Genomic DNA, 25,612 nt, shown 5'->3' on the forward strand with positions numbered 1-25,612 from the left:
CTACATGTCCCCACCCCGAAAACCCTCATGCAGTCATGGGGTGGGCTTCTAGAATTTTTTTTTTTTTTTTTTGGTTTTTCTCCGGTACCGGGAACCGAACTCACGACCTTGCGCTTGCCAGGCAGGCGCTTTTGTCGCTGAGCTAAATCCCCAGCCCCAGAATTTTTGATTGACTCATGGTCTAATGCTGGGACTATGGGTGGAATGCTACACCTGCCCTGGAGCGAGTAGCCTGCACATAATATAAAGGAGGGAAAGCGGCTTTTTCTCTCTGCCACTCCTCCCTTTTTGCTCGTTGCTTTTGCTATCTTCCACCCATGAAATGTTGACCTTTGCTATGTGCCACTCTGCCTTGAAGCCAGCCAAGTATACTGAAACCTCCACAAACTGTGAGCTAAATAAACCTTTCCCTCTTTAACTCTGGGCATTGGGTATTTTGTCTCAGAAACGAGGGAAAAGTAACTAAGACAACCAATTTAAGAAATGCCTAGTAGGTTGGTACCCCAGGCTCCTTGGGGTGTGTGTTGGTGCGGGTCATGCCGATATGGCCTTGGGGTCTAGGTCTGGTCCCTTGCAGTTGTTTTCATGCAACTGTTCCCTTGCTCTGTTCCTTGGCCACCATGAAGTAATAAGCCGCTCTGCTCTACCACACCCATCCACCATGATGTTCCTGCCTTAGAGCCAGCTAACCATGGACTGAGTCCCTCAAAACCCTAAATCTTCTGCCCTTTAAATTGTGAGCACAGTATGTCCAGTAATAGGAAAACTGACTAACCGTCTATAATACCACAGTCCCCTGTGTTGTTTTAACCTAAACATAAACTTAAAACTCAGGTTGTCAGTCACAAAAGGCACATTTCAGCCCTTGAGAGCCTCACAGGGCCTGATGCTACTGTGTCAGTTGGGGCACACATAGAGGCATCCTGTTGGGCAGGGCCAGGGCAGAAGCAGTGACTCCAGCCTCAAATCCCAGCTCTACCACTTACTGCCTGCAGCTCCCTGGGCCAGTTCCTCATGCCCCAAGCCTCACTTTCCTCATCCAGGAAGTGGAGGCAACAGGAGATGTTTCTATCGTGGGCAGCTGTCAGAACTGAAGAAGGTAATCCTGAGAAGCACATTAGAATGTGGCCTGCGGAGTCAGTGCTTTAAAAACACTGCCGTGGTCAGTAACTCGATGTCCCCAGCCCGTGGGGTGCTTGGGCCATCTGAACAGGGTGCACCAGAAACTGGCCACTGTCTTTTAAAAGTTCCCGAGAATAGCATCACCAATTTTATGTCAATCATTCGACAGGTATTTCTGAAATGTCTCCCATGGTTTAATAATGTGCCAGGGACTGTGGTAACAAAACACACAGAAGAAAGACCACGTGGCTGTTTGGTAGTCAGTCCTGGGGAACTCTGGGCTTCAAACCTAGATCCCTGATCACAAGGACACTTTTTGTCTCCAGTGAGAAAAGACATGTGTTGGCAGGTGCTACACAGAAAAGTAGGACGGGAAACGGGAAGACTCCAAGGACGGCACCCAGGGACAGCATGGGGGCACAGGAGAGGGAACACAGGTTCTGGTCTCACGCACCTCCTACACACTGGTCTTTATTTTGTAAATTTGAAAGCATGCACTGTGGCAACAACTCCTATATGCTCTTCTCAAAGGCCTGAGGATCTTTATTGCTGTACTTCCTGTCTGAGACTAAGAACCTAAAGGGCCCTGTCCCCACCCTGCCCCATCCTTTAAGCACCCATTAAAGTTGTGGTCGGTGAGAAGAAGGGCTGAGAGGCTGGGGAGAAACAACAAATGCAGCAGAGACAGAAGGCGCAAGCAGGAGCCACATCAGGAATGCGCCCACCACAGCCTGCTGTCCAGCAAGAACTTACCAGCCGCCCCTCCATGGTCAGAGCCCACCACCTGACAGGTTGTGCTGTGTGTGTACACATGCACACCATGGGCCCTGTATCTCGTGACACAGTATGTTTATAGTCTTAGTTACTTTTCTCATTGCCGAGACAAAATACCCAACACCCAAAGTTAAAGGAGAAAAGGGTTACTTGACTCACAGTTTGTAGAGGTTTCAGCTCACAGTCAGCTGGCTCCAAAGCAAGGTGGCATGGCAGAGGGGCATTGGGGAGGAACAACGGTCAACAGCAAGCAGGCAGGTGGAACAAGCAGGGGCTTTAGTAGCTCCTTTCTGCCCCTTTCATATTCCATCTAGGATACTGGGGTTATGGTAGTGCCAAACCAATCAGTGGGCCGATTCGGTAATCACACCAGCATCACACACTCCAGATACAGGCACCTCTGCAAAAGCCCCACCTATGACTGCATGAGGCTTCAGGGGCACACGCAGACACAGCCATATTACTTAAAAAGCAGACTTGCCCGTTCCGTCCATCCTGAGGTATGGGGTGTGAGTGGGGCAGGCTTTAAGGGGTGACCATCACAGGCCTCTTCCATATAAGCCAATCATGCTAGCTAATCTCGACTGTCAACTTGATAGGGCTGAGAAACACCTAGGAAATCAGTCAAGCACACTTCTGGGTGTGGCTGTGGATGCTTCTCGAGACAATTAGATCTAATGTCAGCACCAGATCAATTTGCCAGTGGGATCAGAATCTGATGGCGTTACTGGGAGTTGGTGGAAAGACAGGGCCTTGTGGAAGGAAACAGATCACAGGGGCATGGGGCTGGACACTACACTGGTCCCCAGTACCTTCCTCTCTGGCTTCCTCTTTCCCCCTCCTGGGTGTTGTGAGCTGCGAGGCTCTGCTCATGGCCCCATGTCCCTTGACTAAAATGCTCTGCCTCACCTCAAACCACAACAGAACCAGTTGACAATGGACTGACACCTCTGAAACCATTAGCCTACATAAACCTTTCCTCATCTAAGCTGATATTCTCAGGTATTACATCACAGCAACACAAAGCAGATGGACACATCAGTCTAACCTTTTACTCCACTGCAAGGGTAAAGTCTGTAATGAAACACAAAACTCTTTCCTTTTAGGCCAGTATTTCAGAATATATAAAGTCAACTTTTTAAGAAGAATGAATAGCAAAGCTTGCAGGCTCAGTGTAGAAATCCTTGTGACACCCTGCCAAGAACAGATAAATGTGCAGTGGTGTGTGCATGCACACATGAGACAAAGGAAAGGAGAGAGAGGGCGCTAATGACCTTGCACCACACCCACAGCACCACTGGCTGGGTGATTGTTGGGGCTGTGGCTGTGGCTGTGGCAGCAACACTTAAACCTCTGGCCTCCAATCACCAGGGGCACATGACCCTTCCCCAGGACACACCAGGATGCACGCCCCGCCTCTGGGCCCCAGGGATGGGCCTCAGCCTGGGTGGGGTCCATGCCGCCTTGTGGAGCCCCCTTCCCTTCCCACCGGTAAGGACAGAGCACCGGGGCCAGAAGGAGCCACTCACCACTTTGAGCTCTGGCACTGATCGACTCAATGTCCATTCCTGGCTGTTCACGAAGGCATCTGCAAAACAGGAGGCAGAAGGCAAAGTTACACGTTATGACTCACTCAAGAGCAAGTGCAATGCAGACCAGCCCTTCCGGGTCACTCCTACCTCCTCTGGAGAAGCCCCGACTTGCACATGTTTAAGCAGCTCAGCCAGAGGGCAGAAGGAGCTTGGATCCCAAGCCTACGGTCTTTAATACAATCCTAGGGCCAGCAATTCTGCAGGTCTCTGGCACCTTCTCCGTCTCCCCCACTCAGCTACAGGCAGGTCTTCCTGGGATCCAAGACCCAAAGATGATCCTAACTGGGCTGCCCACGGTGTGGAGAGGTTTCCACAAGCTCCTGGCTCTCCTGGAACTGGCCCTGAATCAGTCAACTTTTGATCTTTATTCAGTGTGCTAAAATTGTCTCACTGCTGTAAAACCCCACCAAGCAGAGGTATGTCTGAGCAGCCAGGCTATGGACCAATTGCTGGTGGTCCTAGGACTCAAGGAAGGAGACCTCAGCTCAAGGGAAGAGCGATTCAGAAGCTTGGGAGGAACTGGTTGGCAGTAAGAAGCCGCACAAGCAAGGCTGAGGAGCGATCTCAAGTGAAGCCAGCAGAACTGCATCAGACAGCAGAGATGCTGAGCTCCTAGGGAATGAGGGGCCTGTCCAGTGGGCAGAGGGGTGGGCAGAGGCTGGTCTGTAGGAGCTCAGAGCAGAAGCCCTGAGGGGGATGCCTGGCCGGGGACGGACACCCAAGCCACGCTCCCCGCACAGAGGCAGACAAGATGGGGGCTGAAACCGCAGGGTACCATTTACATCGCGCAACTGGACGTCCACCTTTCAGCCAGCCAAGCAGCATCCTAACTCAGTGCAGGTAAAGACATCACCTGTGACCCTCAAAAGCCTGGACCACGGTAGCCCACACCTGATGCCCAATCGGCACAAAGCAAATGGCAACCAACCCTGTTACTTAACCACACCGCTGTCTAGGTGGCAAAGCCTTACGTTGCCATCTACTGCTGTCAGGACAGGGAGAATGTGGCCTTACAGAACCCACAGGAGGAGGGGATGGTGCAAGAAGACAGAGGGTGTACAACAATCATGTTCCCCAGCACTCAGTCACCGGCTGCTGTGCTTCCAGCGAAGCCCAACACTGGTAAAGTTAGCCCAGATAAACTCACACTAAGTACCAACCAGCCAATAAAAATGACTGAGGCCTCAACATACAGAACGCACCCCAGTACCCCAAAGCTCTCAACTGTGATGAGAGCAAGGTGCACGACAGAGACCTACAGGACCCTCATGCACGGCAGGGCATGGTGTGTGCGCATGTACAACACACACGCATGCTCAGCCTGAGACTTTCTGGGAAGGTTAAGAGCTGAGCAGCTGCTGATTTAGGTCTGGGGACTAGGTGGCAAATTTCCTTTCACTGTTTTCCTTTCGGTAACCTCTATATTTTATACCATTTGTCGGGTAAAACTCTATACCGTTTTTCAAGTGACCCCTCATAGTAAAACGAAGACACAAAAGCTCTTTTCCTTACTGCACGGCTGATCCGTAAACATGCACCACACCATTAGATTACATTAACCACAACAAATACATTGGCTATGAATTAAGCACGGCTCCATCAAACACAGGCGCACCACATGCACGCTGGAACGCTGTGTGGTATCTCTTCCCTTTCAGGCATTTCCCCAGTCAAAACGAATGTACTTTCATTTATAGCAGCTATACTGATAAAATAAACGCCTGCCATAGAAACAAACCTCATTTTATTGTTTTTTTGTTGGTTTGTTTGTTTTCTGGTACCGGGAATCGAACTCAGGACCTTGTGCTTGCCAGGCAGGCGCTGTACCGCTGAGCTAAATCCCCAGCCCCCACAAACCTCATTTTAAATAAGACTCTCTATTTAAAAGAGCGTCACCAACTCCACTCCTGCCCTCTGTGACACTGGCCGTGGGCGGGATGCTCAGCGACAGGAGTCTCTGGTGAGGATGGCACACAGTGAGGGGTGGGGCCCGGGGCAGGCTGGCTGCCCCATCTCATCCTGAACTGAGGTACTGCAACACCGAAGGGGTCCACCTGCTTCAGGGACACACCTGGGCACGTGTGTGGCCACACCTGGACTGCTGCACATGGCTGGCCAGACTCCAAAGCCACAGAAGATGGCCCGCAGGCTCTGAAAATGCTCACTCTGGAGAATGTGCTGAAGAAGATGCCTTCCGGGCACAGGTGTAAACGCTACTGCATGGGATTAAAACGAGGCTATTGGAAGGGATTAAAATGAGATACCACCAACCACAGGTTGACTGCTTCCAACCCGTGCAGCAAACAGAAACTTCTGTGTGGCTGGTGGGTATGCAGGCAGGGCTGGGGGCCGCCTGCTGGCACCATGGGCACCCAGCCCAGGTTAGGAGAAGAAGGTGTTCCATTTGTCACCAGTAACACAGTGCTCCGAGTTCCCATTACACCTGTATTTGTACGGTGCCAGTCACGCTAGGCCATGACCCTACCTCTGAGCCCCAGCCTTGTTCTATCAGAACATTACTAGGTCAGAAGGCACAAAGTGACGGGACAACTCCATCTGCTGTCAAACCCCACTTCCTGGCTTCTTTTACAGGAGAGACAAGGAAAACCAGATAGTGAATGCTGGAAGACACATTCTGCATTGAAAAGGAAGAAATACTCAGCCCTGGTTTCACAGACAAAGGGACCAAAATACCAGAGGTTGAAGGAAAACACCCATGCCCTGTTGTCAAACTCATCCTGGGCACAGCATGTTACCATTTCAGAATTTTTAGAAAGTGAGCTGGGGGATCCCAGACCCCAGAACCACACTTTACCCAACAAGGGGACCAGGGCCAGAGGCCGTGTACGCGCAGAGACGGAAAGTGAAGTGAAAGCAGCAGGCGCCAGGTTCACAGGCATCGTGTGCAGGGTATTATTTTCCACCTTGTGTTTTACTACAATGAAGTTTCCTTACTTACTGCGGTGCTGGAGAGTTGATGCAGAACTGGACTGATCACGGTGCTGGACAGCAGACCATGCACGCTGGGCAAGAGCTGTCACTAAGCTACACCCGCAGTCCTTCATTCCTTTCTGCATTTCCAGTTAAAGGAGGAGCGCCACGCCCTGAACTCCAGGCTGGGGGTATAACCTGGCACCCTCGTCCTTTCTTAGTGGATAAGCACAAAGACCATAGCCATGGGCAGAAGTGCAAGGACATGAGGCCACTGCGCTCCAGGTGAGAGGCCGCAGGCCCAGCAGCTGCACCACCCCAAGGGCCACTGATCCGGAACTGCAGAGGCACCATGGGCTCCATGCACATAGCGGGAGACTGAGACCGGCCACCCTCAACACACGCCTGGCCCCTCCCTCCCGCTCCAAATGGCCTCTCTTGTGTTACAAAGGAAGCCAAAGGCCTCTGGACTTTCCCCAGGTGGAGGGGCAGGGACCTATGGAGCTGGGCTCAGCAAACACATCTGACAAAGGCAGAAAACCACACCCTGGGAAAACAGCACAGACCAACGCAGAAATCAGTGGAAGCCACGCTGGGCTCCAGGTCAAAAGGTCCAGCCTGACCTGGTCTTCCGGCAGCGCTGCACCAGGACACAGCACTGTCTTCTCCTGCTGGCGGCAGAGGCAACAGGACACTGAAGTGTCTCAGGACACAGTCCTTACACGTGGGTCTCAGACACCCTAAAGTCCCTGCCCTGTCCTTTGAGGAGAGTCGCAGCTGCCGTCTCTGGGACACAAGCTGTTTTCCCAGCCTCTGAGAAGGCAGAGCAGGGACACGCAGCCAGGGACACGCAGCCAGCTGAGTTGCTGGCACCAGGGCTCCCAGGGCCACCCCCTGCCCCACAGCCTCGGGGACAGGACCCACAGAACACAAATACGCACTGATACTGACAGATGAGAGAACAGACCCCGGACCATGCAGGGCCAAGAACTGCAGCACAACAAAAACAAACAGCAACCAGCAGGGCTTTACTTTCACTCCCGCCCTGTGCCTGCGACCGCAGCGCCTCACCTACTTCCTGTACCTGACGTCCCACGGGACACTGTCGTGGTCTTCAGCTGGACTCGTGCAGGACACTGCCTGGGATCCAGGCCCTCAGCTGTACTCTTTGGGTCTCTAGCGTGTGGACAGACCTCCCGCACACTTGCATGTAACTCCTTGTGTGAATATTATAAAATATTCCCATAAATTATGTGTCCTGTATTAAATCTTGCACGCGCACACACATGCGCGCACACACACCCCTGCCTCCACCACTCAGCTTAAACATCCTCCACGGTCTTGGGTGATTCTCGGCCCTTGACGTCCTGGGTAAGTAAGGTCTAAGCAGTGGTCTGCAGACTGAAAGACAAAGCTACACCAGAATGCCAGTGACGCAGTGCCCTGCTGGCCACACCCCACGCAGCCCGGCCACGCCGGGGCCATCTGGATGCCCCTGGTCTCGGCATGGAATGACTAATGCTGTGCTGGACAGGAAGTGAACCTGAGGCCCCCACAGAGGGGGCGCTGGAGGTCACAGACACCATCGGCACCTGCCCGATGATGACACTGTGTCCACTCTCGAGGGTGGGCAGTCACTGTGCTCAACCAACCTTCCAGGGCCCGGCACCCACAGTCCTGCCCACGCACACACAGGGTCTCTCCGTGCTGCCTGCATCCCTCACTCCTCTCACCTCCTGCTCCCAGCAAGGCGCCCGGCCGCACCTGCCCCTGCCCGGGGGGGCGCTCAGTGACAGGGCACAGGTGCCGTCGTAACAGTCGTATGCTTGGGGCAGACCTCACCCCACAAAGCACCACACCCTGAACAAAATCTGCCTTTTCAGGGAAAAAGCTCTGCGATCCATTAGGCATAGTACACTGAGCACAAAACTGGGTCACAGACCACGGGTAAGCGGCGCCCACGCATACGCGTAGAAGCTGAGTGATTAATAGGCAGCATGTGAACAACTGCAAAGGAGACGGTGTTCACAGCCTCACCACGGCGGCTGCGTCTGGGGCGCAGGGTGCCGGGGACTGCCAAGGTCAGCCGCACGGCCTGACACCGACAAGCTCAGCTAAGGAAAAGCACGAGGCAACTCATTTCCCCACTTCTCATTCTGCAGCACCAACACCAGACACTGGCTCTGAGACGACAAGATCGAGGTAGGGGAAAAATAACGGACACGAGATGTTCTGCACGCACCCGCCCCCCAGCTTGGGGGGGGATCCATGTCTCCCGCTACACTAACGTCCTGTGCCCATCACGCCCCAGCTCAGCATCCTCAGAAACTCGGGGCTCTGGTTACCTGCGCCACAAGCCTGCTACTCACACACAACTCAAGCACCCCCCGGCTCCACACAAACACAGGGAGGGTCCCCGGGATGGCAGGGCCGGCTCCAGAGGTGCCAGGGTAGGGCACAGAGACAGAGGCCCTCGGGAGCAGAGGTTACACAGAAGGAGTTTCCTAGCCACACCCCTTATCCTTTACATCACTGAACTTCAGGACAAATGGGCAGGTTCCACACGGCTTCCATAGGAAAGACATGATTTCCAGGCTGGTTTGTTTTAGTACTGGGGATAGAACCCAGGGCGTTCACACTGAGCTACATCCCAACTTCCCCCTTCTTCCTTTTATTTTGACAGGGTCTCATTAAGTTGCCCTAGCTGGCCTCACACTTGCCATCTTTCTTCCTCAGCTTCCCAGAGCACTAGGAGTACAGACGTGTACCACCACACTCAGCTTTGCTACCTTTTATAAAACTAGTACTGTGCTTGATGAAGCTGCTGTGTGTGTGGATTACAAAAGCCATGAACCGCCAAGCACGGGGACCGACTGTGGTAGATTGACAACTGGTGGTCGACTTGTAACACCCAGCTGAATTGAGTCAGCGTGGCGCAGGCTGTGGGAGGCCCACCTGGGGACTGTTGCCAGCAGCATATAAAAAGGAGAACTGGAGAGGAAAAGGTTGCGCTATTGGTTCTTCTGGAGCAGCTTGTCATGTTGGCTTTTCTGATATGAACTCTGAGATTCATATGTTTCCTGATATGTTCTCATCATGGGAGGAGCTCAGGTCCTCACTGTTGCCGAGGATGGCTGTCGTTCTTTTCGGGGGAGCTCTAATTCTTACTTTGAGTATCACTTCCTGGCTCCAGTGCAGATCCCTCAGCTTGCTGGCGCAGATCCTCCATCCCGCGGGCGCAGACTTTCTAGCTTCCACCACTGACGTTTGGGCCTTCCCAGGGCAGATCCTTGATACAGACTTGGATGGGACACTGTCGTGGGCTCTAGGCCTGCAGCAGGCCTCGTGGTGTGTTATGTGCCCTAGCTCTTCAGCTGGACTCGTGCAGGACATTGCCGTGGGATCCAGGCCCTCAGCTGGATTCTGTGGGTCTCTAGTGTGTGGACAGACTTCCTGAACTCTTGCATTTAACTCTTTGGGTGAACATTATAAAATATTCCTATAAATTATGTGCCCTGTATTAAATCCTTTCCCATGTAAACCCTGACTCCAACACCAACTCACCCTGTATTTATGAAGTCAAGTTTATTTTGGGCAGATGTGACTTTCTGTGTGTGATAAAAGCTCTTACAATCAGTTCACAGTTAACTCTTCCATTTCATGCAGACACCCGCCTCCTGCAAGGTCAGGCACTGCTCCTTCTCCAGCTCTTGAAATGGGAGCTGTGGACACCTTCAGGTGATAGCGGTGGCAGGGCAGACACTGTCAGTACCCGGCTACAGGGACAGTGGGGACCGTCCAGGCCGAGCCTGCCACTTCATGGCGGGAACACAGTGGAGCCCAGGACACAGCCACCTGAGAGCAGAGCAGGTCGAACCTCAAAGCTTGTGAGGAATAGAAAGGCCCAGCCCGTCTCACTAAAACAACTCCAAGAGCCAGCCGGCCTCCAAACCCCAGCTGGGAGGTGGGAAGTCCACGTCACAGCCCAAAGCTGCCCTCCTTCTGTCCCTGCCCCTGAACCCACAGGTGGAGTGCTGGACAGCCGTCCTCAGGAGACTCCCTGCACGATCCCTTCCGCCTCCAGAGCCTCTGCCCTCCCCTCCCAGCCTGCTCCCTAAGCAGCGAAGCAGCTGACCTCTCTCAAGGGCGACTCAGGCACAGCGTTTAGAGTCCCCACCGGAAGACCCCTGGACCAGGAAGCCCGACTAATGCGCAAACCAGAGAGCACTTAAGCCCAGCCACTGGCAGGCCAGCAAGTGGTGCCCTTTGCTCTCCCATTTGCAGCTCCATGGATGATCCCGCCCACCTTAGGTAAGAGTCATAGGCTCACTGATTCATTCCCTCACAGTGTTTCTGGAGCCAGGCCCCTCCCTCTTACTACTGAGACACCCACGACCCACGCCAAACAGATGCTGGCTTTGAAATGGCGTCTTGCTAGAGATGCGTCACCCCCGGAGTGTGGCAAACACTTTGCAACAAGGACAGGTAAGTGGGAGAGGATGGCAGGGGCACACGTCAGCTGGAGGCTTCCCTGAGGTGCTGGCACTTAGAAGCTGGCTGCGGTGGGGGGTCAGCCAGGCACAGAGCTTCAAGGAAGAAGATCAAGTACTGGACGGGAAGGACCACTTGGAAGGGTGCCTTGGGGGCAAGGGTAGGCAAGGACGGAGACAGGGATGCCGCAGTCTGATTATGTTAGAATGGCAGAGGAAGTCACCTACAGGACAGAAGGGCAGGAAGAGGGGTGTGTCGTGCCTTCTGGGTGAGGTGGGAGCCTGCCCAGCCCGTGTGAGAGAATGCAATGTAGACCTGGGTCATGGGGAGGTGGAAGTAGAAGGGGGTGCGCAGGTGTGGAAGGGGAGCACGAGAGATCCTGGATGGGCCAGGTGCGGGCAGAGCGATCCAGGACAAAGCCAGAGTCAAGGTGCAGGGATGGAAGTTTGCACCTGTGGGGAGGCACTGCACTGGCACCTGGTGACCCCTGGGTAGGTGTGAGGGGGTCGTGCAGGGGGCATCCTCCCAGGATCCCCTAGTTCTGGCCTCCAAGACAAATCACCAAGCCTCTTAGGTGGATACTCAAAATCCAGCTTATATGTACACTCGGGGTCTGGGCTCAGCCTTTCCTTGATTCACATTCTCTTAAGAAAGCTCTGTGTTTTAGCAACTTGCAACAACTCACTGGCAACGGTACTGTACGTGCTACCAGGACGGTGCTTATTTAAAAAAAACAAAAGTTTCCCAACACACTGGGTGTTTGTGTCTACTGCCTGTCACCAGCCACCGCCCCCATGTTTCTCCCTGTGCTCCTTCTTGGGGCGGTGGCGAACAAGATGAAGGCCACACTGAGGAGAGAGAGGCAAGCACGGGGGAGACGCAGGCCCTGGGACGGGGTCCCCAGCTCCCTCCCACCGCAGACTGGATGAGCGGTAACTAACCACTGGGTCTGTGGCCCCGAGTTAGTTTGCACTCAGTCAGCACCTAACCCAGAACCCTGGTTCTGGGCACCGGAGACCCAGGGCGGCTACGTGGAGAAGGGAGAACAAGCTCTCAGGGCCGCACTGGACGGGTGCACCTCTGGGCCGGCCATCTCCAGACCGAACGAGGCGCGCCCATCGCTGAGAGCTGCGGGGATGTGCATCCATGCCTACCTCCAAAAGCACGGCACAGCAGCCAGGGACCCTTTCAGAGGGCCTGTCCCCCAGCTTGATAAAGGGCAGTGGGGACCTGCCCCTCGAAGTGATGCCCAGCAGCCAGGCAGATGGCGCTAAATACAGGTGCTGGTGAGCAGGAAGGCATCCAGCACCCCGAAACTTGGAGCCAGCTAAGCGTGTTTCCGTGGGCCCTGTCCAGGCCCAGGCTACAGAACTGGGGTGGGGATAAAGATCCTCTATGAGCAACCCCCCCACTCCCCATGGAGTGCCCAAGCTTGCAGCCTGACTGGAGAAGAGCCCGTGGTGAGCGGCTTCCAAGGTTTCTGGCCTACCTAAAATAGCAGCCGAGTCTGCGCCAAACCCTCAGGCCAGACCTGCAGTGTTTATTCTGCTGGATTTAGAACTCCAAAAATAAAACCACTGATTTCAACTTCACAAAACCAATAGTACAACGAGCCTTGAGGGAAAGAAGACATAATAGAACACAAAAGGAGAAATAACTTCACCCAAAGACAGGGAAAAAGCAAAACACAATCCAAAACCAGGGTGCCCGCCCTATAGACAAGAGTCTCCCCAGGGCAGGCGGCTTGCAGCTCTCCCAGGGGAGTTTGACCGAAACAGGAAGCGCCAGTCACAGCCGCTGGCGCCCAGCCAAGCACCGTATCCCGACTGCTGAGAGCTGGCCTCAGACCCACTGTCTGGTCCTACAATCCTCACCCAATGGGACCAGGGTGACTTGGGTGTCTGATTCATGGAGAAGCTAAGAATCAACCTTGCTCTCTTCTCTAGCACTTTTACGCCTTGTTAAAAGCTGTATCTAAAAGTTCCAAATGCAGTCAGCATGGTGACACATACCTATTACCCTAGCACTCTGGGAGACTGAGGCAGGAGGATGGAAAGCTCAAGCCCAGCCTGGGCAACTCTGTGAATCAGCAAGACCCTGTCTCAAAATAAAGAAATGAAAAAGGGCTTCAGCTTTCTCTCAGTGAGAAAGCCCTGGGTTCAACCTCAAGCACCATAAAAATACAACATAAGTTTCATATGCACAACACCAAGTGCTCCGCCTGGGGTCTCTTTCCACGCAAGAGAATTAAGCTGTGGGGCTGCCATCTGGCTCTGGTTCCCAGATGCGGTGCTGTCTGCGCACAAGCTACTCTGCCTGCGGTCCGAATTGTTCTGTTCTGCGTCTCTGTGGAAACCCACCAGGCCGCAGCCTCACTGAGGAAGGTGCTCCATACTGCACCGAGGGTTCCGGGAGCCCAGGAAGGACAGTGCAGGGCCCTGCGGACACAGTAACCTCACTCTTGGCTCCACGCCTGCAGTATCTCCCATGCGCTTTGGTGCCAGGGAGGAGAGAGGCGCTTCTGAGGTACGAGTGGGCTGCAGAGTGGCCAGCTGAGGGCAGAGCCCTGCTGTGCCCAACTCACAGGGGTCGGGGCTTCTCCTTCACCCTGCTGTACAGACGCCTCTGTGCACCTGGCACCTGGATCTCTGCAGGGAGCGGGTGCATCCGACTGCTTATGAGCAATAATCTGGCACACGGGCTGCTGCTGGAATCGGTGCATGACCTCGGCCAGGTGCTTGCAACACGACCGGCCCAGTCAACACCGAGAGCTGTGGCTGCCGCCACTGTGACTGCGTCACTGTGACAAAACCACAAAGCCAGGCTAAAAATAGCACAGCAGCTCAGTCCTCAAAAGCACAGTCTGGCAGCAGGAGGGTCAGACTGAGGGGCAGCACGAGGGACCAGGCCTGGCCCTGGCATTCGCCTCCGCTCCCCAAAGCTGTCACCGCACACTCCAAGGCTCACGTCCTCCGTGCAGGAGGAGTGGACGGCGGTTCCCGTCCCTGCAGCAGCCACGCCCTTGTCCAAGCCCTAACAGGCACACTCAAGGTCACAGTGAAAATCTCACGCAGTGGAAGGTGTCCAATTCCCACTTTCCAGCTCACGTGGAAACAGAAAGAGTACCAGCGGCAGCTTCAAGCAGGACCTGGAGTGTGACGTGGTGCACTGTGGTCATTTCCAAAGTCGGCCTGCACCCAAGCTCTCAGGGCTGGGCCGGGCATGGAGGCAGGAAGCTCGGGCAGAGCGGGGGCACAGGGAAAGGCCCAAGGGTCCCTCACCTCCTCCCAGGAAGAATGAAAGGACAGTGCGCATTGTTCCTGCTTCAGAGCAGCGGGGCTGGGACTGTCCCCACACACTCGGGCTCACAGCAAACAAACAGGACCCGAAAGCTGGGAAGCCAAGGGACTGGCTGGACATCTGGAGCTGTGATACCTCCACCAGGCTCAGACAGGACGAGTAAGAAAAAGGCTCAGCCCGACTGCCCAAGAGCAGAATGGAAGATCAAAGGAAAACCCCAGGAAGCACGCTCCCCTCACAGCACCCGATTCCCTGGAAAGCGAGCTTTCCCTCGAAAGAGATGCGCGGTGACCTAAATCACTCAGCCCTGCCTCGTACCTGCCAGCATCTCAAAATAAACCTCTGGCTGAGTCCTGAGAATGAAGCTGACGGATCTGAATGTAGAGAGCATTTCTGATTTCTGTCTACGGCGCAAACAGAGGAAACACCAGTCCCCAAAAATCGCTCCCTCTTATCATATAACATGCTTAATCTTCATGGTTTATCAAGTTAAACTGAGACTTATCCAGGAAATCTGTTTGGAAACGCAGGTTCCACAGACTTTAAACTAGTATGTGAGATGAATGACCTTTTCATGATTCACTTGGCATTATACACACAAGTCCAACTGTCACCCCACAACGGCAGTTAACACAAATGCAAAATCAAGTTTTGAAGGTCTGCATGTGGCGGAAATTCTTAGACTGAAAAGGTATGGATCACACTTTCGTACAAATACGAAAACTGAAGCTGTTCTACTTGAGGAAAACTTTAAGAGCTTTCTCTCTTTCCAAAGGGTTGATGTCAACCTTAGTCATTAAGGGAAAGGGGAATGCACAGAAGTTCCCCGAAATGTGAAAAGTTAACTGCCTTAAGGGTGCAAATCTGTTTTGACAGTAAAAGCCCAAACTTTTCGGCTGAGAACAACGTGGCTTTTGGAGATGGGTTTCAGCTCTTCACTGGTCCAGGACACCGAGGCCCAGAGGCTGCTATCAGCTCCGCCCATCTGATCTGCAAATTGCAAGGCCAAGCAGCGATTACACGAGTGATACAGTCCACCAGCCAGGAGGGCTGGGACTGGCGAGGAGGAAGACAGAGGGGAGGCAGAGATCGAGATGCCTCCTTTGGAACTAGAATTTGGAGGTGGGATTTGCATCTGCTGATCTCTCTGACCAAGCCTACACTCATGTACAATTCAGTCCCATGAGAGCAAACAGGTGACACAATTTTTATTCTGTAAAGCAAAGCAAAACAAATTTACAGTACTGAAACTTTGCCTTCCTAAACCAGGGATATCGATCACCTCAAGCAAATTCCGTCACTGACACACCTACCAAGGCAGAGGATCTTGGTATCATCTCGGACAGCAGCTCTTCCTTCCTGCCTGGTCCCCAGCCCAGCAGGAGTTCTGTTTCCATCAGTTACCACCTGGGGACCTCTGCGTAAACAGATCTACATGCAGCTCTAAAATTCTGGAAAAGAGCTCTGGCACTAAATAGTCATGTTTTCCTAATATAAAGACCAAGGGGTGCCAACAGAATGGTATGACTGGTCATTTTTTCCACAACAAAAACAAGATGCTCTCGGGTCCTCGACTGTCCAGATTCAAACACCTTAAGTGGGGGCCCTAATTCTCCCCTTCTCGCTACTGTCCTGCTCTTGGTGAGGGTACAGGGGACACTGCAGCCCCTTCAGGGGCCACTGGAAACCAAAGGAAAACACAAAAAGACACTTGGAGTGATCAGGGCCCACGCGCTTCCCCATGAGAAGCACGAGGCATCTGGGATACCCCAGGGACAGCCACAGGACAGGAGTTAACGGGGCTCGGTGTGACCCAAGGAGATGAGAACCCTGTCCTGGTGGGCATCTGAAATGAGGGAAGTACTGAAGAACAGTGGATGGATGGACGAACGGATGGGCAGGTGGACGGATAGGCAGACTGACTGATGAAACTTCTCAGGCAAGACAGGCAATAGCCAAACGTGACCAGGAAGAGGACTTTGATTTCTTCTTAGTAACTTTTCACTAGACAAGAAGGCAGGCTCTTTCCCAAGGGACACGCTCCCCAGAGTTGGACAGAGGGCGATCCTGACATCAGGCTCTACAACTGGCCCACCCAATCTTAGCAAACTGCAGACGGCAGAGCCGGAACTCAGGCTCTGGGGCTGCCCAAGCTTCCAGCCACACAGACAGCGCAGCCATGCCAGGAGCACAGGGTCCCCAGATCTCCTGAAGGTCACAAGTGTCATCCCCCACCAGACTGGCCCACTGCATGGTGCCAGCTCAAATACCCACCAAACCAATGCCCTGGGAGTTCTGGTAGCTCCAGAAGAGCCTCCAGGGAGGAGAACACCTAAGCCCTCAGACTCACAGATGCAGCTGTGAAACACAAGCAGAAACAGCAAACGGAAGTAGCTGTCAGAGAAACGGCAGCATTGCTCCCTTGTCACAGCGCCCCTCCCATCCACACTCAGAAGAGAGGGTGTGTGTCCAGACTCACGCTCAAAGAAACCCCACACCTGCCGCGTTCCTGCAACTCGCGGCACGTGAACGAGTGCAAGCTGCTGCAGAAGGGGCCACCACCACACTGGAGAATCAACGTGCAGGGGCTGGGGTGTAGCCTGCAGGAGAGCACTGGGCTAGCAGGCAGGACGTCCTGAGAGCAAGGGTGACTTCACCCAGCTGAGAGTGAATCCAGTCCAGGAGCTGGGAGGCTGCCTGTGGCTCTACCCCTCAGTCTGCATCTTCAGCCACTTGTGGCGTCATCTGTACGCCCTCCAAGTTTACACCGCAGCACATTTAAGTTAAATGTTTAAAAATACTAAACTTAGTTTCTCATCTATAGGTTCTACAGACTTATAAATATTAAGTGCAGTATACAAAATCTGACAAGCATTTCCTTCAGCGCAGGGTGTCCTCTGATTTGGGCACCCCTCCTGCCTCTGGGCCATGTTTCTGTCCATCCGTCTGTCCCTCCAGGACCATGAAAGGACTCTGAAAGGTGGTATGAGGATGGGGCACTGAGATGAACCTGCTGGAATGGACATGCACTTGGCTTGCAGGGGGAAGAAACAAACCCACACACAGAGCTCTCCTCTAGGTACAGAAACGCCAGGGCAGGCAGACGAAGCCGCAAGGGAGAGAGGATGACTCTGTTCTTCCTGTTTAGGATCTCAAGGTGCACTGGTCATGTATTTTACAAGTGGTATTGAAGGTCATGAGAACATACAGGGGAAAATAGGAAAAACAGAACACAGGGTTACCTTCTGTTTGCAGATTCAGGACAGAGAGCTCCCCTGGCCCGCGTCTCAGAGTCTCAGACACAGGCACACCTGAGGGCTACAGGTTGCTCTCTCTGGGGATTTCCTAAAATGCACCACGGTAAAGAGGCGCGATGTTGGGCTGCCCAGTTTAGAACATGCTTCCACGGCCACACCCTGTCGAGACTCAGCCGGGATGAGGATGAAGCAGGCACTCAGGTGCCCGGGGCAGGCGGGGCTCAGGGTGGCCCCCAGCTTGTCGGGGCCCTGTGCTAAGGCACTGCTGCAGTGCACAAACTCCATCATCGAGGCACCAGGGTTTCTTCGTGGGACAATTTTAAAGTTCCCACAACACAAAGAATATTCTCCACTCCCTGCCACCAGCACGGTAACTCATGCACCTGAAATTCATTTTGGAGTCAAGGTGCCAGAAAGCAACGAAGTGCTGTGAGAGACTCCGAAGGTCATACTTTGCAGCCACCCACCAACCAGACGCCACAAGGACAGTGGGTCAGGACTGTGAGGGGCTCTGCAGCCCAACCGGAGTCCTGAAGCATTGGCCCTGGGGCAGGGCCTGGGAGGACATAGGTCCAGGGAGGACGCAGGGCCAGGGAGGACACAGGGCCAGGGAGGACGCCAGGCAGGTGGGGGCAGAGGTCCCACCACTCCTTCCAGAGGGCACACCGAACTCTAAGTCTCAGCTGTATCTGTAGAAGTGACCAGGTGCCAAAGGCTGGCTGGAAGGGGAACAGGCAGAAGCACAGTGGAAAGAAATTCTAGGCAAACCTCCCTTCCTTTAGGTTTGGGAGAGAAGACAGGGCACAAGCATCATCAAAACCCAGGACTGCAAGGACTCTAGAAAATCAGGTCAGCCCCAGAGAACACACCCCACAGCCTCCTGACTTTCCCGCCCCATGTGTGGAGACCCCAGGAACAGGGACCTTGCACCCAGGAAGGCAGGCGGCCTCATGTGAAACGGGAAGTGAGCTTCTAACAGTGTCTTCCCAGTTCTGAGTCAACCTCCCTCTAGGCTTCTCTAATCTGTGCCAACGACTGCGCTCTATTTATGTCTGCTTCTCAAATACGCAGGCAAGTCTCTGTGTTCCTGTCTTCTCTTTCAAATTACAATCCGCAGTCTTCAGTGCGCCTACCTTTTCCAGTCTTGCGCGAACCAGACCAGGAAACCAGGGCTGACGCCCACATGTGAATCCCAAAGTCGGCAGACTCAGGAACGGCTGGGGTCTCGTTTGGGAACTAAAATAACCAGAAGGACGAGCTGTGCAAGTGTTCTGGAGCTGCCTGGTGCCAGAGGGGGTAGAGCCTGCACCTGCACCTATTTCTACAGCAGCAGGAAATCAAGGTAGAGTGTTCTTCTGAAATAGCTCGTGGGAGCACAAAGGCAAACTAAATGGCCCTCCACCGCCCCCAACAGAGTACATGGCGTCTGAATAATGCCAATCTGATGGCAGAACTAGAGAGGGCAGGGGCTGCACCAGAAAGGCTGGCAGCATTGTTCAGAGTCATTCCAAGTAGCTGACATCAGCAGACCACCTCCGAGAAGCCCTTGTGAGGACAGGCACAGAGGGAAGAGGGAGCACAGGATTCCCTCTGACAACTGTCTCCAACAATGGACAACCACTCAAATGCCATGTGTACTCCCAGGCCCTCAAGGCAGTCCCCTGAATAAAGGGGGTCTTCTTGGCACTGACCAACATCAGGTAAAATGTGGCACCCAGGGGCCACCCCAGAAGTGAATTCACTTCATCATCCCCAACAAAGGACCGTGAGGCAAAGCGACCTTTGCTTCGGCTTCCTCCTCTTGCCAACAGAATGGGCCCTGGAAAATTACCCTCCTTGGTCAGAGAAGCCAAAAGGAGCCCCTCTCGCCAGCTCTCGCTGGCGTGCCCTGGTACTGGGGGGAGCAGGGTGTGCCCACCTCCGGTCCTGGCCCACAGTGTTCACTTCAGACTGTTTTCGGGGTGTCTGGATCTGCGAGTGAAAACCCAGGAAAAACGACAGCCCAAGAACAGCAGAAAACGAAGGGCCAGGACCATCTTTGACTCAACACCAGCCAGAGGAACAGACCTGCCCCGGTGTTTTTTCAGGGCCTGGAGCATCTGCATTAAGTCTCAAGTAAATTAGCAGGACAGCGGCAGCTAACAAAGGTGAGACGCTGCAAGCACCCAGCTAAGCGTTGTAAGAGAAGAATTCTAGGGCTGCCACCCACAAACAAGGAGAACATCAACACCAGGGCAGACTCTAATTTAGGCGGAACAAAACCTCCTGGAGTACCAAGCCATCACGGGCAGATGGCCCTTCTCTTAAAATAATGAAAAGACAAATAATCTCCCCTCTTTTTGCTAATCTGCTGACCTTAATACCAATTCTGATTTTAATGACCTGGCCAGACCACCCCAGCTGTACCTCCTCCATCTCAATCATGAGATTACCTTCAACAAAGAAAACATTTTCCCTCTGCCCGCCTCATTTTACCATGGCACGTTAAATTAACAGGACTCCTTGAAATCGTTACAGAAAGAAGTAACACCGCAAGGGGGCCTCGGGTCAGAGCCCCAGTCCTGCTCTGAAGCAACAGCAGCACTTAGAGGAGGAGGAGGGGCCATCACTGCCTATAGGAAAATTCCCATCAGAAACACAAGCCTCAGGCCAAAAAGTAAAAAAGAAAAAAGATCGTAGGAACAGTAACATCCTCTCCTGCTTGGTGTTAGTGGGTCATACAGACCTGGGGCAGGAATGAACGCCAGGAGTGACCGTCCCCTCTCCACCACGGAAACTCCTGCCCATCCTGCAAGGTCCGGCTCAGTTCCCCCCTCTGTAAGGCCTCCACTGACCCCTCCCCCTACGCCTTCTCTGGGTTTCCCTTGCTCACCCCTCATTTCTTCCTACCAAAAGTCCACGTGCCACACACCGCGCCCTTCACTCCGAGTAGAAAGGAGTATCAGCGAGGCTCTGCGCCCAGGAGGACTTGCGAGGGACAGGTAAAGGGGACATCCCCACACCTGGAGCAAGTGGCTCATGGAGGGAGCACTGCGCAGATGCAGCCACATCGTCCTTAAGGGTCCTGTGGAGCTGGTTCACCGAACTTCACCTCCCCTAGTAATCTGCCACGGACCCCTGGAGGCAGGAGCTGTGCTTCCAAACAAGGGGTATCTGCTAACCGGACAACCAGCTTACTGCAACAGTCTGTGCTGAAAGGGAAACCTCTGTACCAGGTGCACTTTCTGAACTCTACCTTGGCTGTCCCAAGAACAGACAGCAGCCATCTATGTTGAACCGTGGCTCCAACTTGGGGATGGGATGGCTACGGACACAGGCACATGCAGCCCGCGCTGCCAGCAGTTCCCCAGAAGGGTTCCTGGCGGAGCTTCAAAGCTGCTCTTCCTCACACTCCAAGGCAGCTGCTGTCCCCAGCAAAGTAATTTCGACCCTTGTAACAAAAATGATGGCAGCTTTTCAATTACTATCTGGAGCCTTCATAGAAAGCAAGCAACTCTATGAACCTCAGGCTTTAGTAACAAGACCGAGGATGTACCCAACCAGTTCAAACTGTTTCAATATACTGAGTAACCTGTTTCATTATAAAGCCACAAGTGAGGAGTCAAGTTTAAAATGTATTAAGTTGTAACTTTAATTGTTTCTCTTGTCCACCCAAGGTTTTTTTTTTTTTTGGTTTGTTTTAAACTGTAACAGTCCACGGTCCTACCATAATTGAGTATACAAATCAAGGGTCTCAGAAATTATAGAACAAAGCCACTGATAAAATAACCTGTCAAAAATCAGTTGTAAATTACTAATTTAAAAGGCCAACCTCAGTCAGAGGTATCAGTGAACCACTTTATTACTGTAATCAATCCTCCCAGACAGAAAAGAACATCCTCAAGACAGCTCTGGACCGGCGGCTGGTTCCTAGGAGTGCTGGTGGGTCAGACGGGACAGAATCTTCTGGAATTTGAGGGACATGAACCTGAGACCAATAAGCTACAGTGTCACCAATGGTTTATTATTTCTTCTTTCCTTGCATTAAATTATACCTTTGTCAACAGGCTGCCCTAATATGTGGCATCAGGTAACAGGAAGCTGCTCTCGGCGGAACCCGGGTCTTCCTGAAATGTTCCCTGGCATGGTAAAAGCTGGGAGCAGCGCAGAGCACCGAGGGTCAGCTCTGAAACGTGGGGAGGCCCTGTCACACATTAGCAGGGCAACGCGAGAACAGAGAGGAGCCTGCACAGAGGAGAACAGCAGGATTAGGAAGACCAAGGAATCATCCCAAGACAGAGCACTTAGCCGGGCGGAGTGGCCCACACCTGTAATTTAAACACTGAAGAAGCTAAGGCAGGAAAATTGCTGCAAGTTTGAGGCCAGCCTGGATTATGAGCGAGACAGAGGGGGACAGGGGTAGACGGAGTACTTAATTCTAAGAACCCAGTTAGCCTACTCAAGGTGATAGTCTTTTACAGTTACTTTTTCTATAACCGACTTCAAAACTTAACAGCCATTTTTTTTTTAAGAAACACAAAGACTCAAACTGAAGGAAAATCTGCCCTGGGCAATGAAACCTCTCATTTCCTTTACATTTTCGTGAACACAAAATTTAAAACAGTATGGCCAAGACTTCAAGGCAGGCAGGGATAGACCTGATGCTGATCACGTTCCAGATGTACAGCTGCATATCTGCAAATACAAAACTCGAAAAGTGGCCTCACTGTGGGACATCTCTTTACATATGTTTGGGTGGCAAAAGCAAATGTGAACTGACATGAGGCTATTAATCCCACAGAGTATACTTGGGCTTTGCTACAAAATACTGTGACTTTGGGGGCCACCTGGCCTCACAGGTGATGTTCTCTAACACTTGCCATTTTACTCTCCTAAACCCAAAATGTCTAAGCCTGCAAACCTACCCCACGCCTTAAGAGCATGCACAGGGAAATCTGCAGACCTTAAGGGAGGGATTTGCACCTAAATGCTAAATAATCTGTGTTATAGCAAACAAATGGATGAAAACTGGAGAAGCCTAATAAAATGAGAAGCGCTGGAAGCTTCTAGAAACTTTGCCTGTAACAGGCACACACATTACTGACCTCACCAAAAAAAAGGCTTCACAGCATTTTTGCCAAAAGCAAAGAATTTTATCCAGGTGAAAGGTGCAGCTTTTTAATAAAATAAAATCATTTCCAGGAGCTCTAATGAGGGCCTGGAGAGCTTTCCGTGTGTGCGCTGCCACCCAGCTCATTAAAGCATTGGGTTTTTCTGCATAGCCCACAGATGCCAGCCATACTGCTAGGTCTCAAACCAACAAAACCCATCCTGAGAAGATCTGCCCACAAAGGACAAATAAACTGAGCATTACTATAATTATTACTATTATTAACTCACACTGCCCTTCAGGGAAACATTCCAACATACTTGACACCCTTACGACTGCAAATCTACTGTCCCAAAAGGAAACACCAAAACCTCAAATGCTTTTAACTGCTGTCAACAGGTACCATGATGAAGCACGTTCACTCTAAATCATGTCTGTGTGCCTCCTCCCCCAGCCCCATCTCTCCCCAGCTAAGACAGATATGTGTCTGGTACCCAGGCAGCTAATTACTATTTTCTATGAAGTCCACAGGAACGGAGATGCAAGCCTGCTATTAGAGGGAGAACTGGGACCTTCAGACTTGAACTTCCTGTGAACAAGAAGAGCAGCAAAGCAGCTTCATGCCAGCCAGCACCTCTAAGGGCCCCATGCTATTTTCCAAAATTTCAAGAGCAGGTAAGGAGGGGCAGGATAATGGCTGGAGTCCAGCTCCATCTTTTCCAAGGTCAATGCTCCAAGGTACCTTAAAGCAAGAGGTGTATGGCAAATGGAAGCAACCAAGCCTCAGGACAGCTGAGCGTATATGCTAATCCTCTCTAAAGAAGCCCTCATATGTGAACAACACTACAGGGTCAGCTGCTTAGTTTTCGGGATTGTCTACTCCCTTCTGAGAACCATTCGGTGAATATTAGAACATGACCGTTTTGTCTGCAGTTTGCCTTAATATTTACGCCAAGGGCAGCACGTCCTTTGACTGGCTGATTTTAACAGAAACCCAGGGTCAGCGGGCTAACTTGATAAATCCACCCCGGAGGAAAGCTCTCCCAAGGGCTGGCTGAATAGCAGGTGAAATCAGCTAACCAAAACCCACAACTCCACTGCTTCACCTACAATTGCCCCTACCTGGCAGCAGCGTTCGGCAATGAAGTTAATGATTAGGGTTTTTTCCTGCATGCTGCCCACCTGCCGGTTCCCAGGAGTAAAGAGGAGCCACCTAGCTGTCCCTCGCGCCCCAGCTTTTCTCCTTCAGAGGATTCACAGACGGGGTCTGTTTTGCAGCTTCTCCAGGCTTCTGACCCCCAAATGCTATGCCAAGGTTAACTGACTCCTGCGAGATGCTCTTAGCATCCCTGCCTCCGGCACCTCTGTCGCAGGGGCCCTGTAAGATATGTGAAAACTAAGGTTTCAAACAGGCTGTGAAGCTGGGGTTTCCCCGCCTGTGGCTGAGCGAACATCCCCTGGGAAACAGAACCCTGTTCCGGACGGACTGGCCTTCCCCACTGAGCTCCCGCTGGGCAGAAGCGCTGTCCTTTACTCCTCATCCTCCATTCTAAATGTGCTGCACCAAGAGCTCTACGGGTGGGAACGCCCGGATCACCCAGGACACACAAGGCATTCACAGGTGGGAGGGCCCTCGGGGAGAGGCACGGGGAGGGAGAGAAGGGCGCAGACCCAGTAGCATGCACCTGGGCACGTGGCCCGGGAGCAGCCCACAGGGGGCAGCGGCAGGTATTCAGCGATGCGCTCCCAGCCTAATGGAGTGGCTGGGCCAGCACCTGCTGGAGAGCAGCACCATTCTGGCAGGGAATCTCTCCAGCCAATCTCACCAAGGCCGAGGTGACAGACCCGGAAAGGCACGAGCACACAAAGCCAGGGCAGGGCCAGGCTGCAGCAGTACCGCTAGGCAAATCCGCAGTACTGGAGTTTACATCCCGTGTGGCCGCTTGCTGGCCAGCGGTCGACCTGGGTGCACAGCTCCTCGTGCGCACTGCCGGGCCCCAGCGTGCTCCGCAGACCTGGCCGCTGGAGCTCCGTGCCGGCTGCCCCACTCCCCTCTCCGCCCCAGAGCCCACCTCTGCGCGGGGACCCGTCGATGCTCTCAGCGCTGGACGAGTGCGCGTCGGCCGGGGCCCGCCGCAGGCTGCTGAAGTAGCCGCGCGTCCGCTGGACGCCGCTCCGAGGGGAGGGCGCGCCGTCTCTGCGCGCGAAGATGCCGCTGAAGAAGCGCAGCAGCCGGTGCTCTGAGGCCGCGGCCCGCGCGCGCTCCAGCCGCTGCAGGTCGCTGTTGTCCAGCGTGCGGTTCTTGCTCTTGCTGCGCTCCCAGCGCTCCAGGTCCGAGAGCGCATCGTTCTTGCTCAGCACCTCGCCCACGTCCAAGGTGTTGCGCTTCTCCGAGGAGGGCTGCAAGGCGGTGGCGGCGGCCTCGGGACCCGCCTCCGGCTCCTCGCCCGGCGCCCAGGCCAGGCTCCCCGAGCTGCTGCGGCGCCTTCCGCCATCCATGACGGGGCCCCGAGGGGTCTCGGGAGCGCTCCAATCCCTGAAGCTGAGGCTCCGCCGCAAGGTCTGGGCCGGCGGGCTTTCCACACCTGGGCTACCGGGAGTGGGTGACCTTCGTCCGTCCAGGGCCGAGGGGCTGCCAACCACATCCGCGGGGTCTGGGCGGCGCGCGCACGGCCGGAGGCGCCCAAGCTCCAGCTGCCCGGTGCTGCGGGCACGGAACGTGCGCACATCCCAGGCGCGCGGCGGGCTGCCCTCCGCTTCCTCCTCGGCTTCCTCCAGCAGCCGCTCGGGCGCGTCCGGGGAGCGCGCGGGCCGGGGCCGTCTGGCAGGGCGCGGGTCCGGCTCTTCGGAGCCCGGCGCCGCCAGCTGCTCCTTCCGAACCATGGTCACGGAGATACGGTAGACGGTCTTCCTGGGGGGCGTCCCGCGTGGCATCGCGTCCGCAGGTGGCGACGCGGGCTCGCCGCCGCCGCCGTCCAGCAGGTACATGCTTCCTGGGGCGCGGGCCGGCGAGGCGCGGAGAGGGGCGCGCTCAGGATGCGGGGAAGGAGGCCCTG

The 25,612-nt window shown here is 53.8% G+C and overlaps 1 protein-coding gene across 8 annotated transcripts in view; it reads right to left on the reverse strand.

Moving 5' to 3' along the window:
- The window catches only part of LOC102026497 (arf-GAP with GTPase, ANK repeat and PH domain-containing protein 1), a gene marked incomplete at its 5' end in the record, with an annotated part of 356,403 nt that extends 330,791 nt beyond the window's left edge, over positions 1 to 25,612 (reverse strand). For all 8 annotated transcript variants that reach the window (XM_005395317.2, XM_005395320.2, XM_005395319.2 and 5 more), the window contains 2 exon segments: positions 3,426 to 3,484; positions 24,629 to 25,612. In XM_005395317.2, the coding sequence (XP_005395374.1) occupies positions 3,426 to 3,484; positions 24,629 to 25,544 (975 nt within the window).

Source organism: Chinchilla lanigera, unplaced genomic scaffold, assembly GCF_000276665.1.
Source record: "Chinchilla lanigera isolate Chin_1 unplaced genomic scaffold, ChiLan1.0 scaffold00052, whole genome shotgun sequence".
Classification (NCBI taxonomy): Eukaryota; Metazoa; Chordata; class Mammalia; order Rodentia; family Chinchillidae; genus Chinchilla; species Chinchilla lanigera.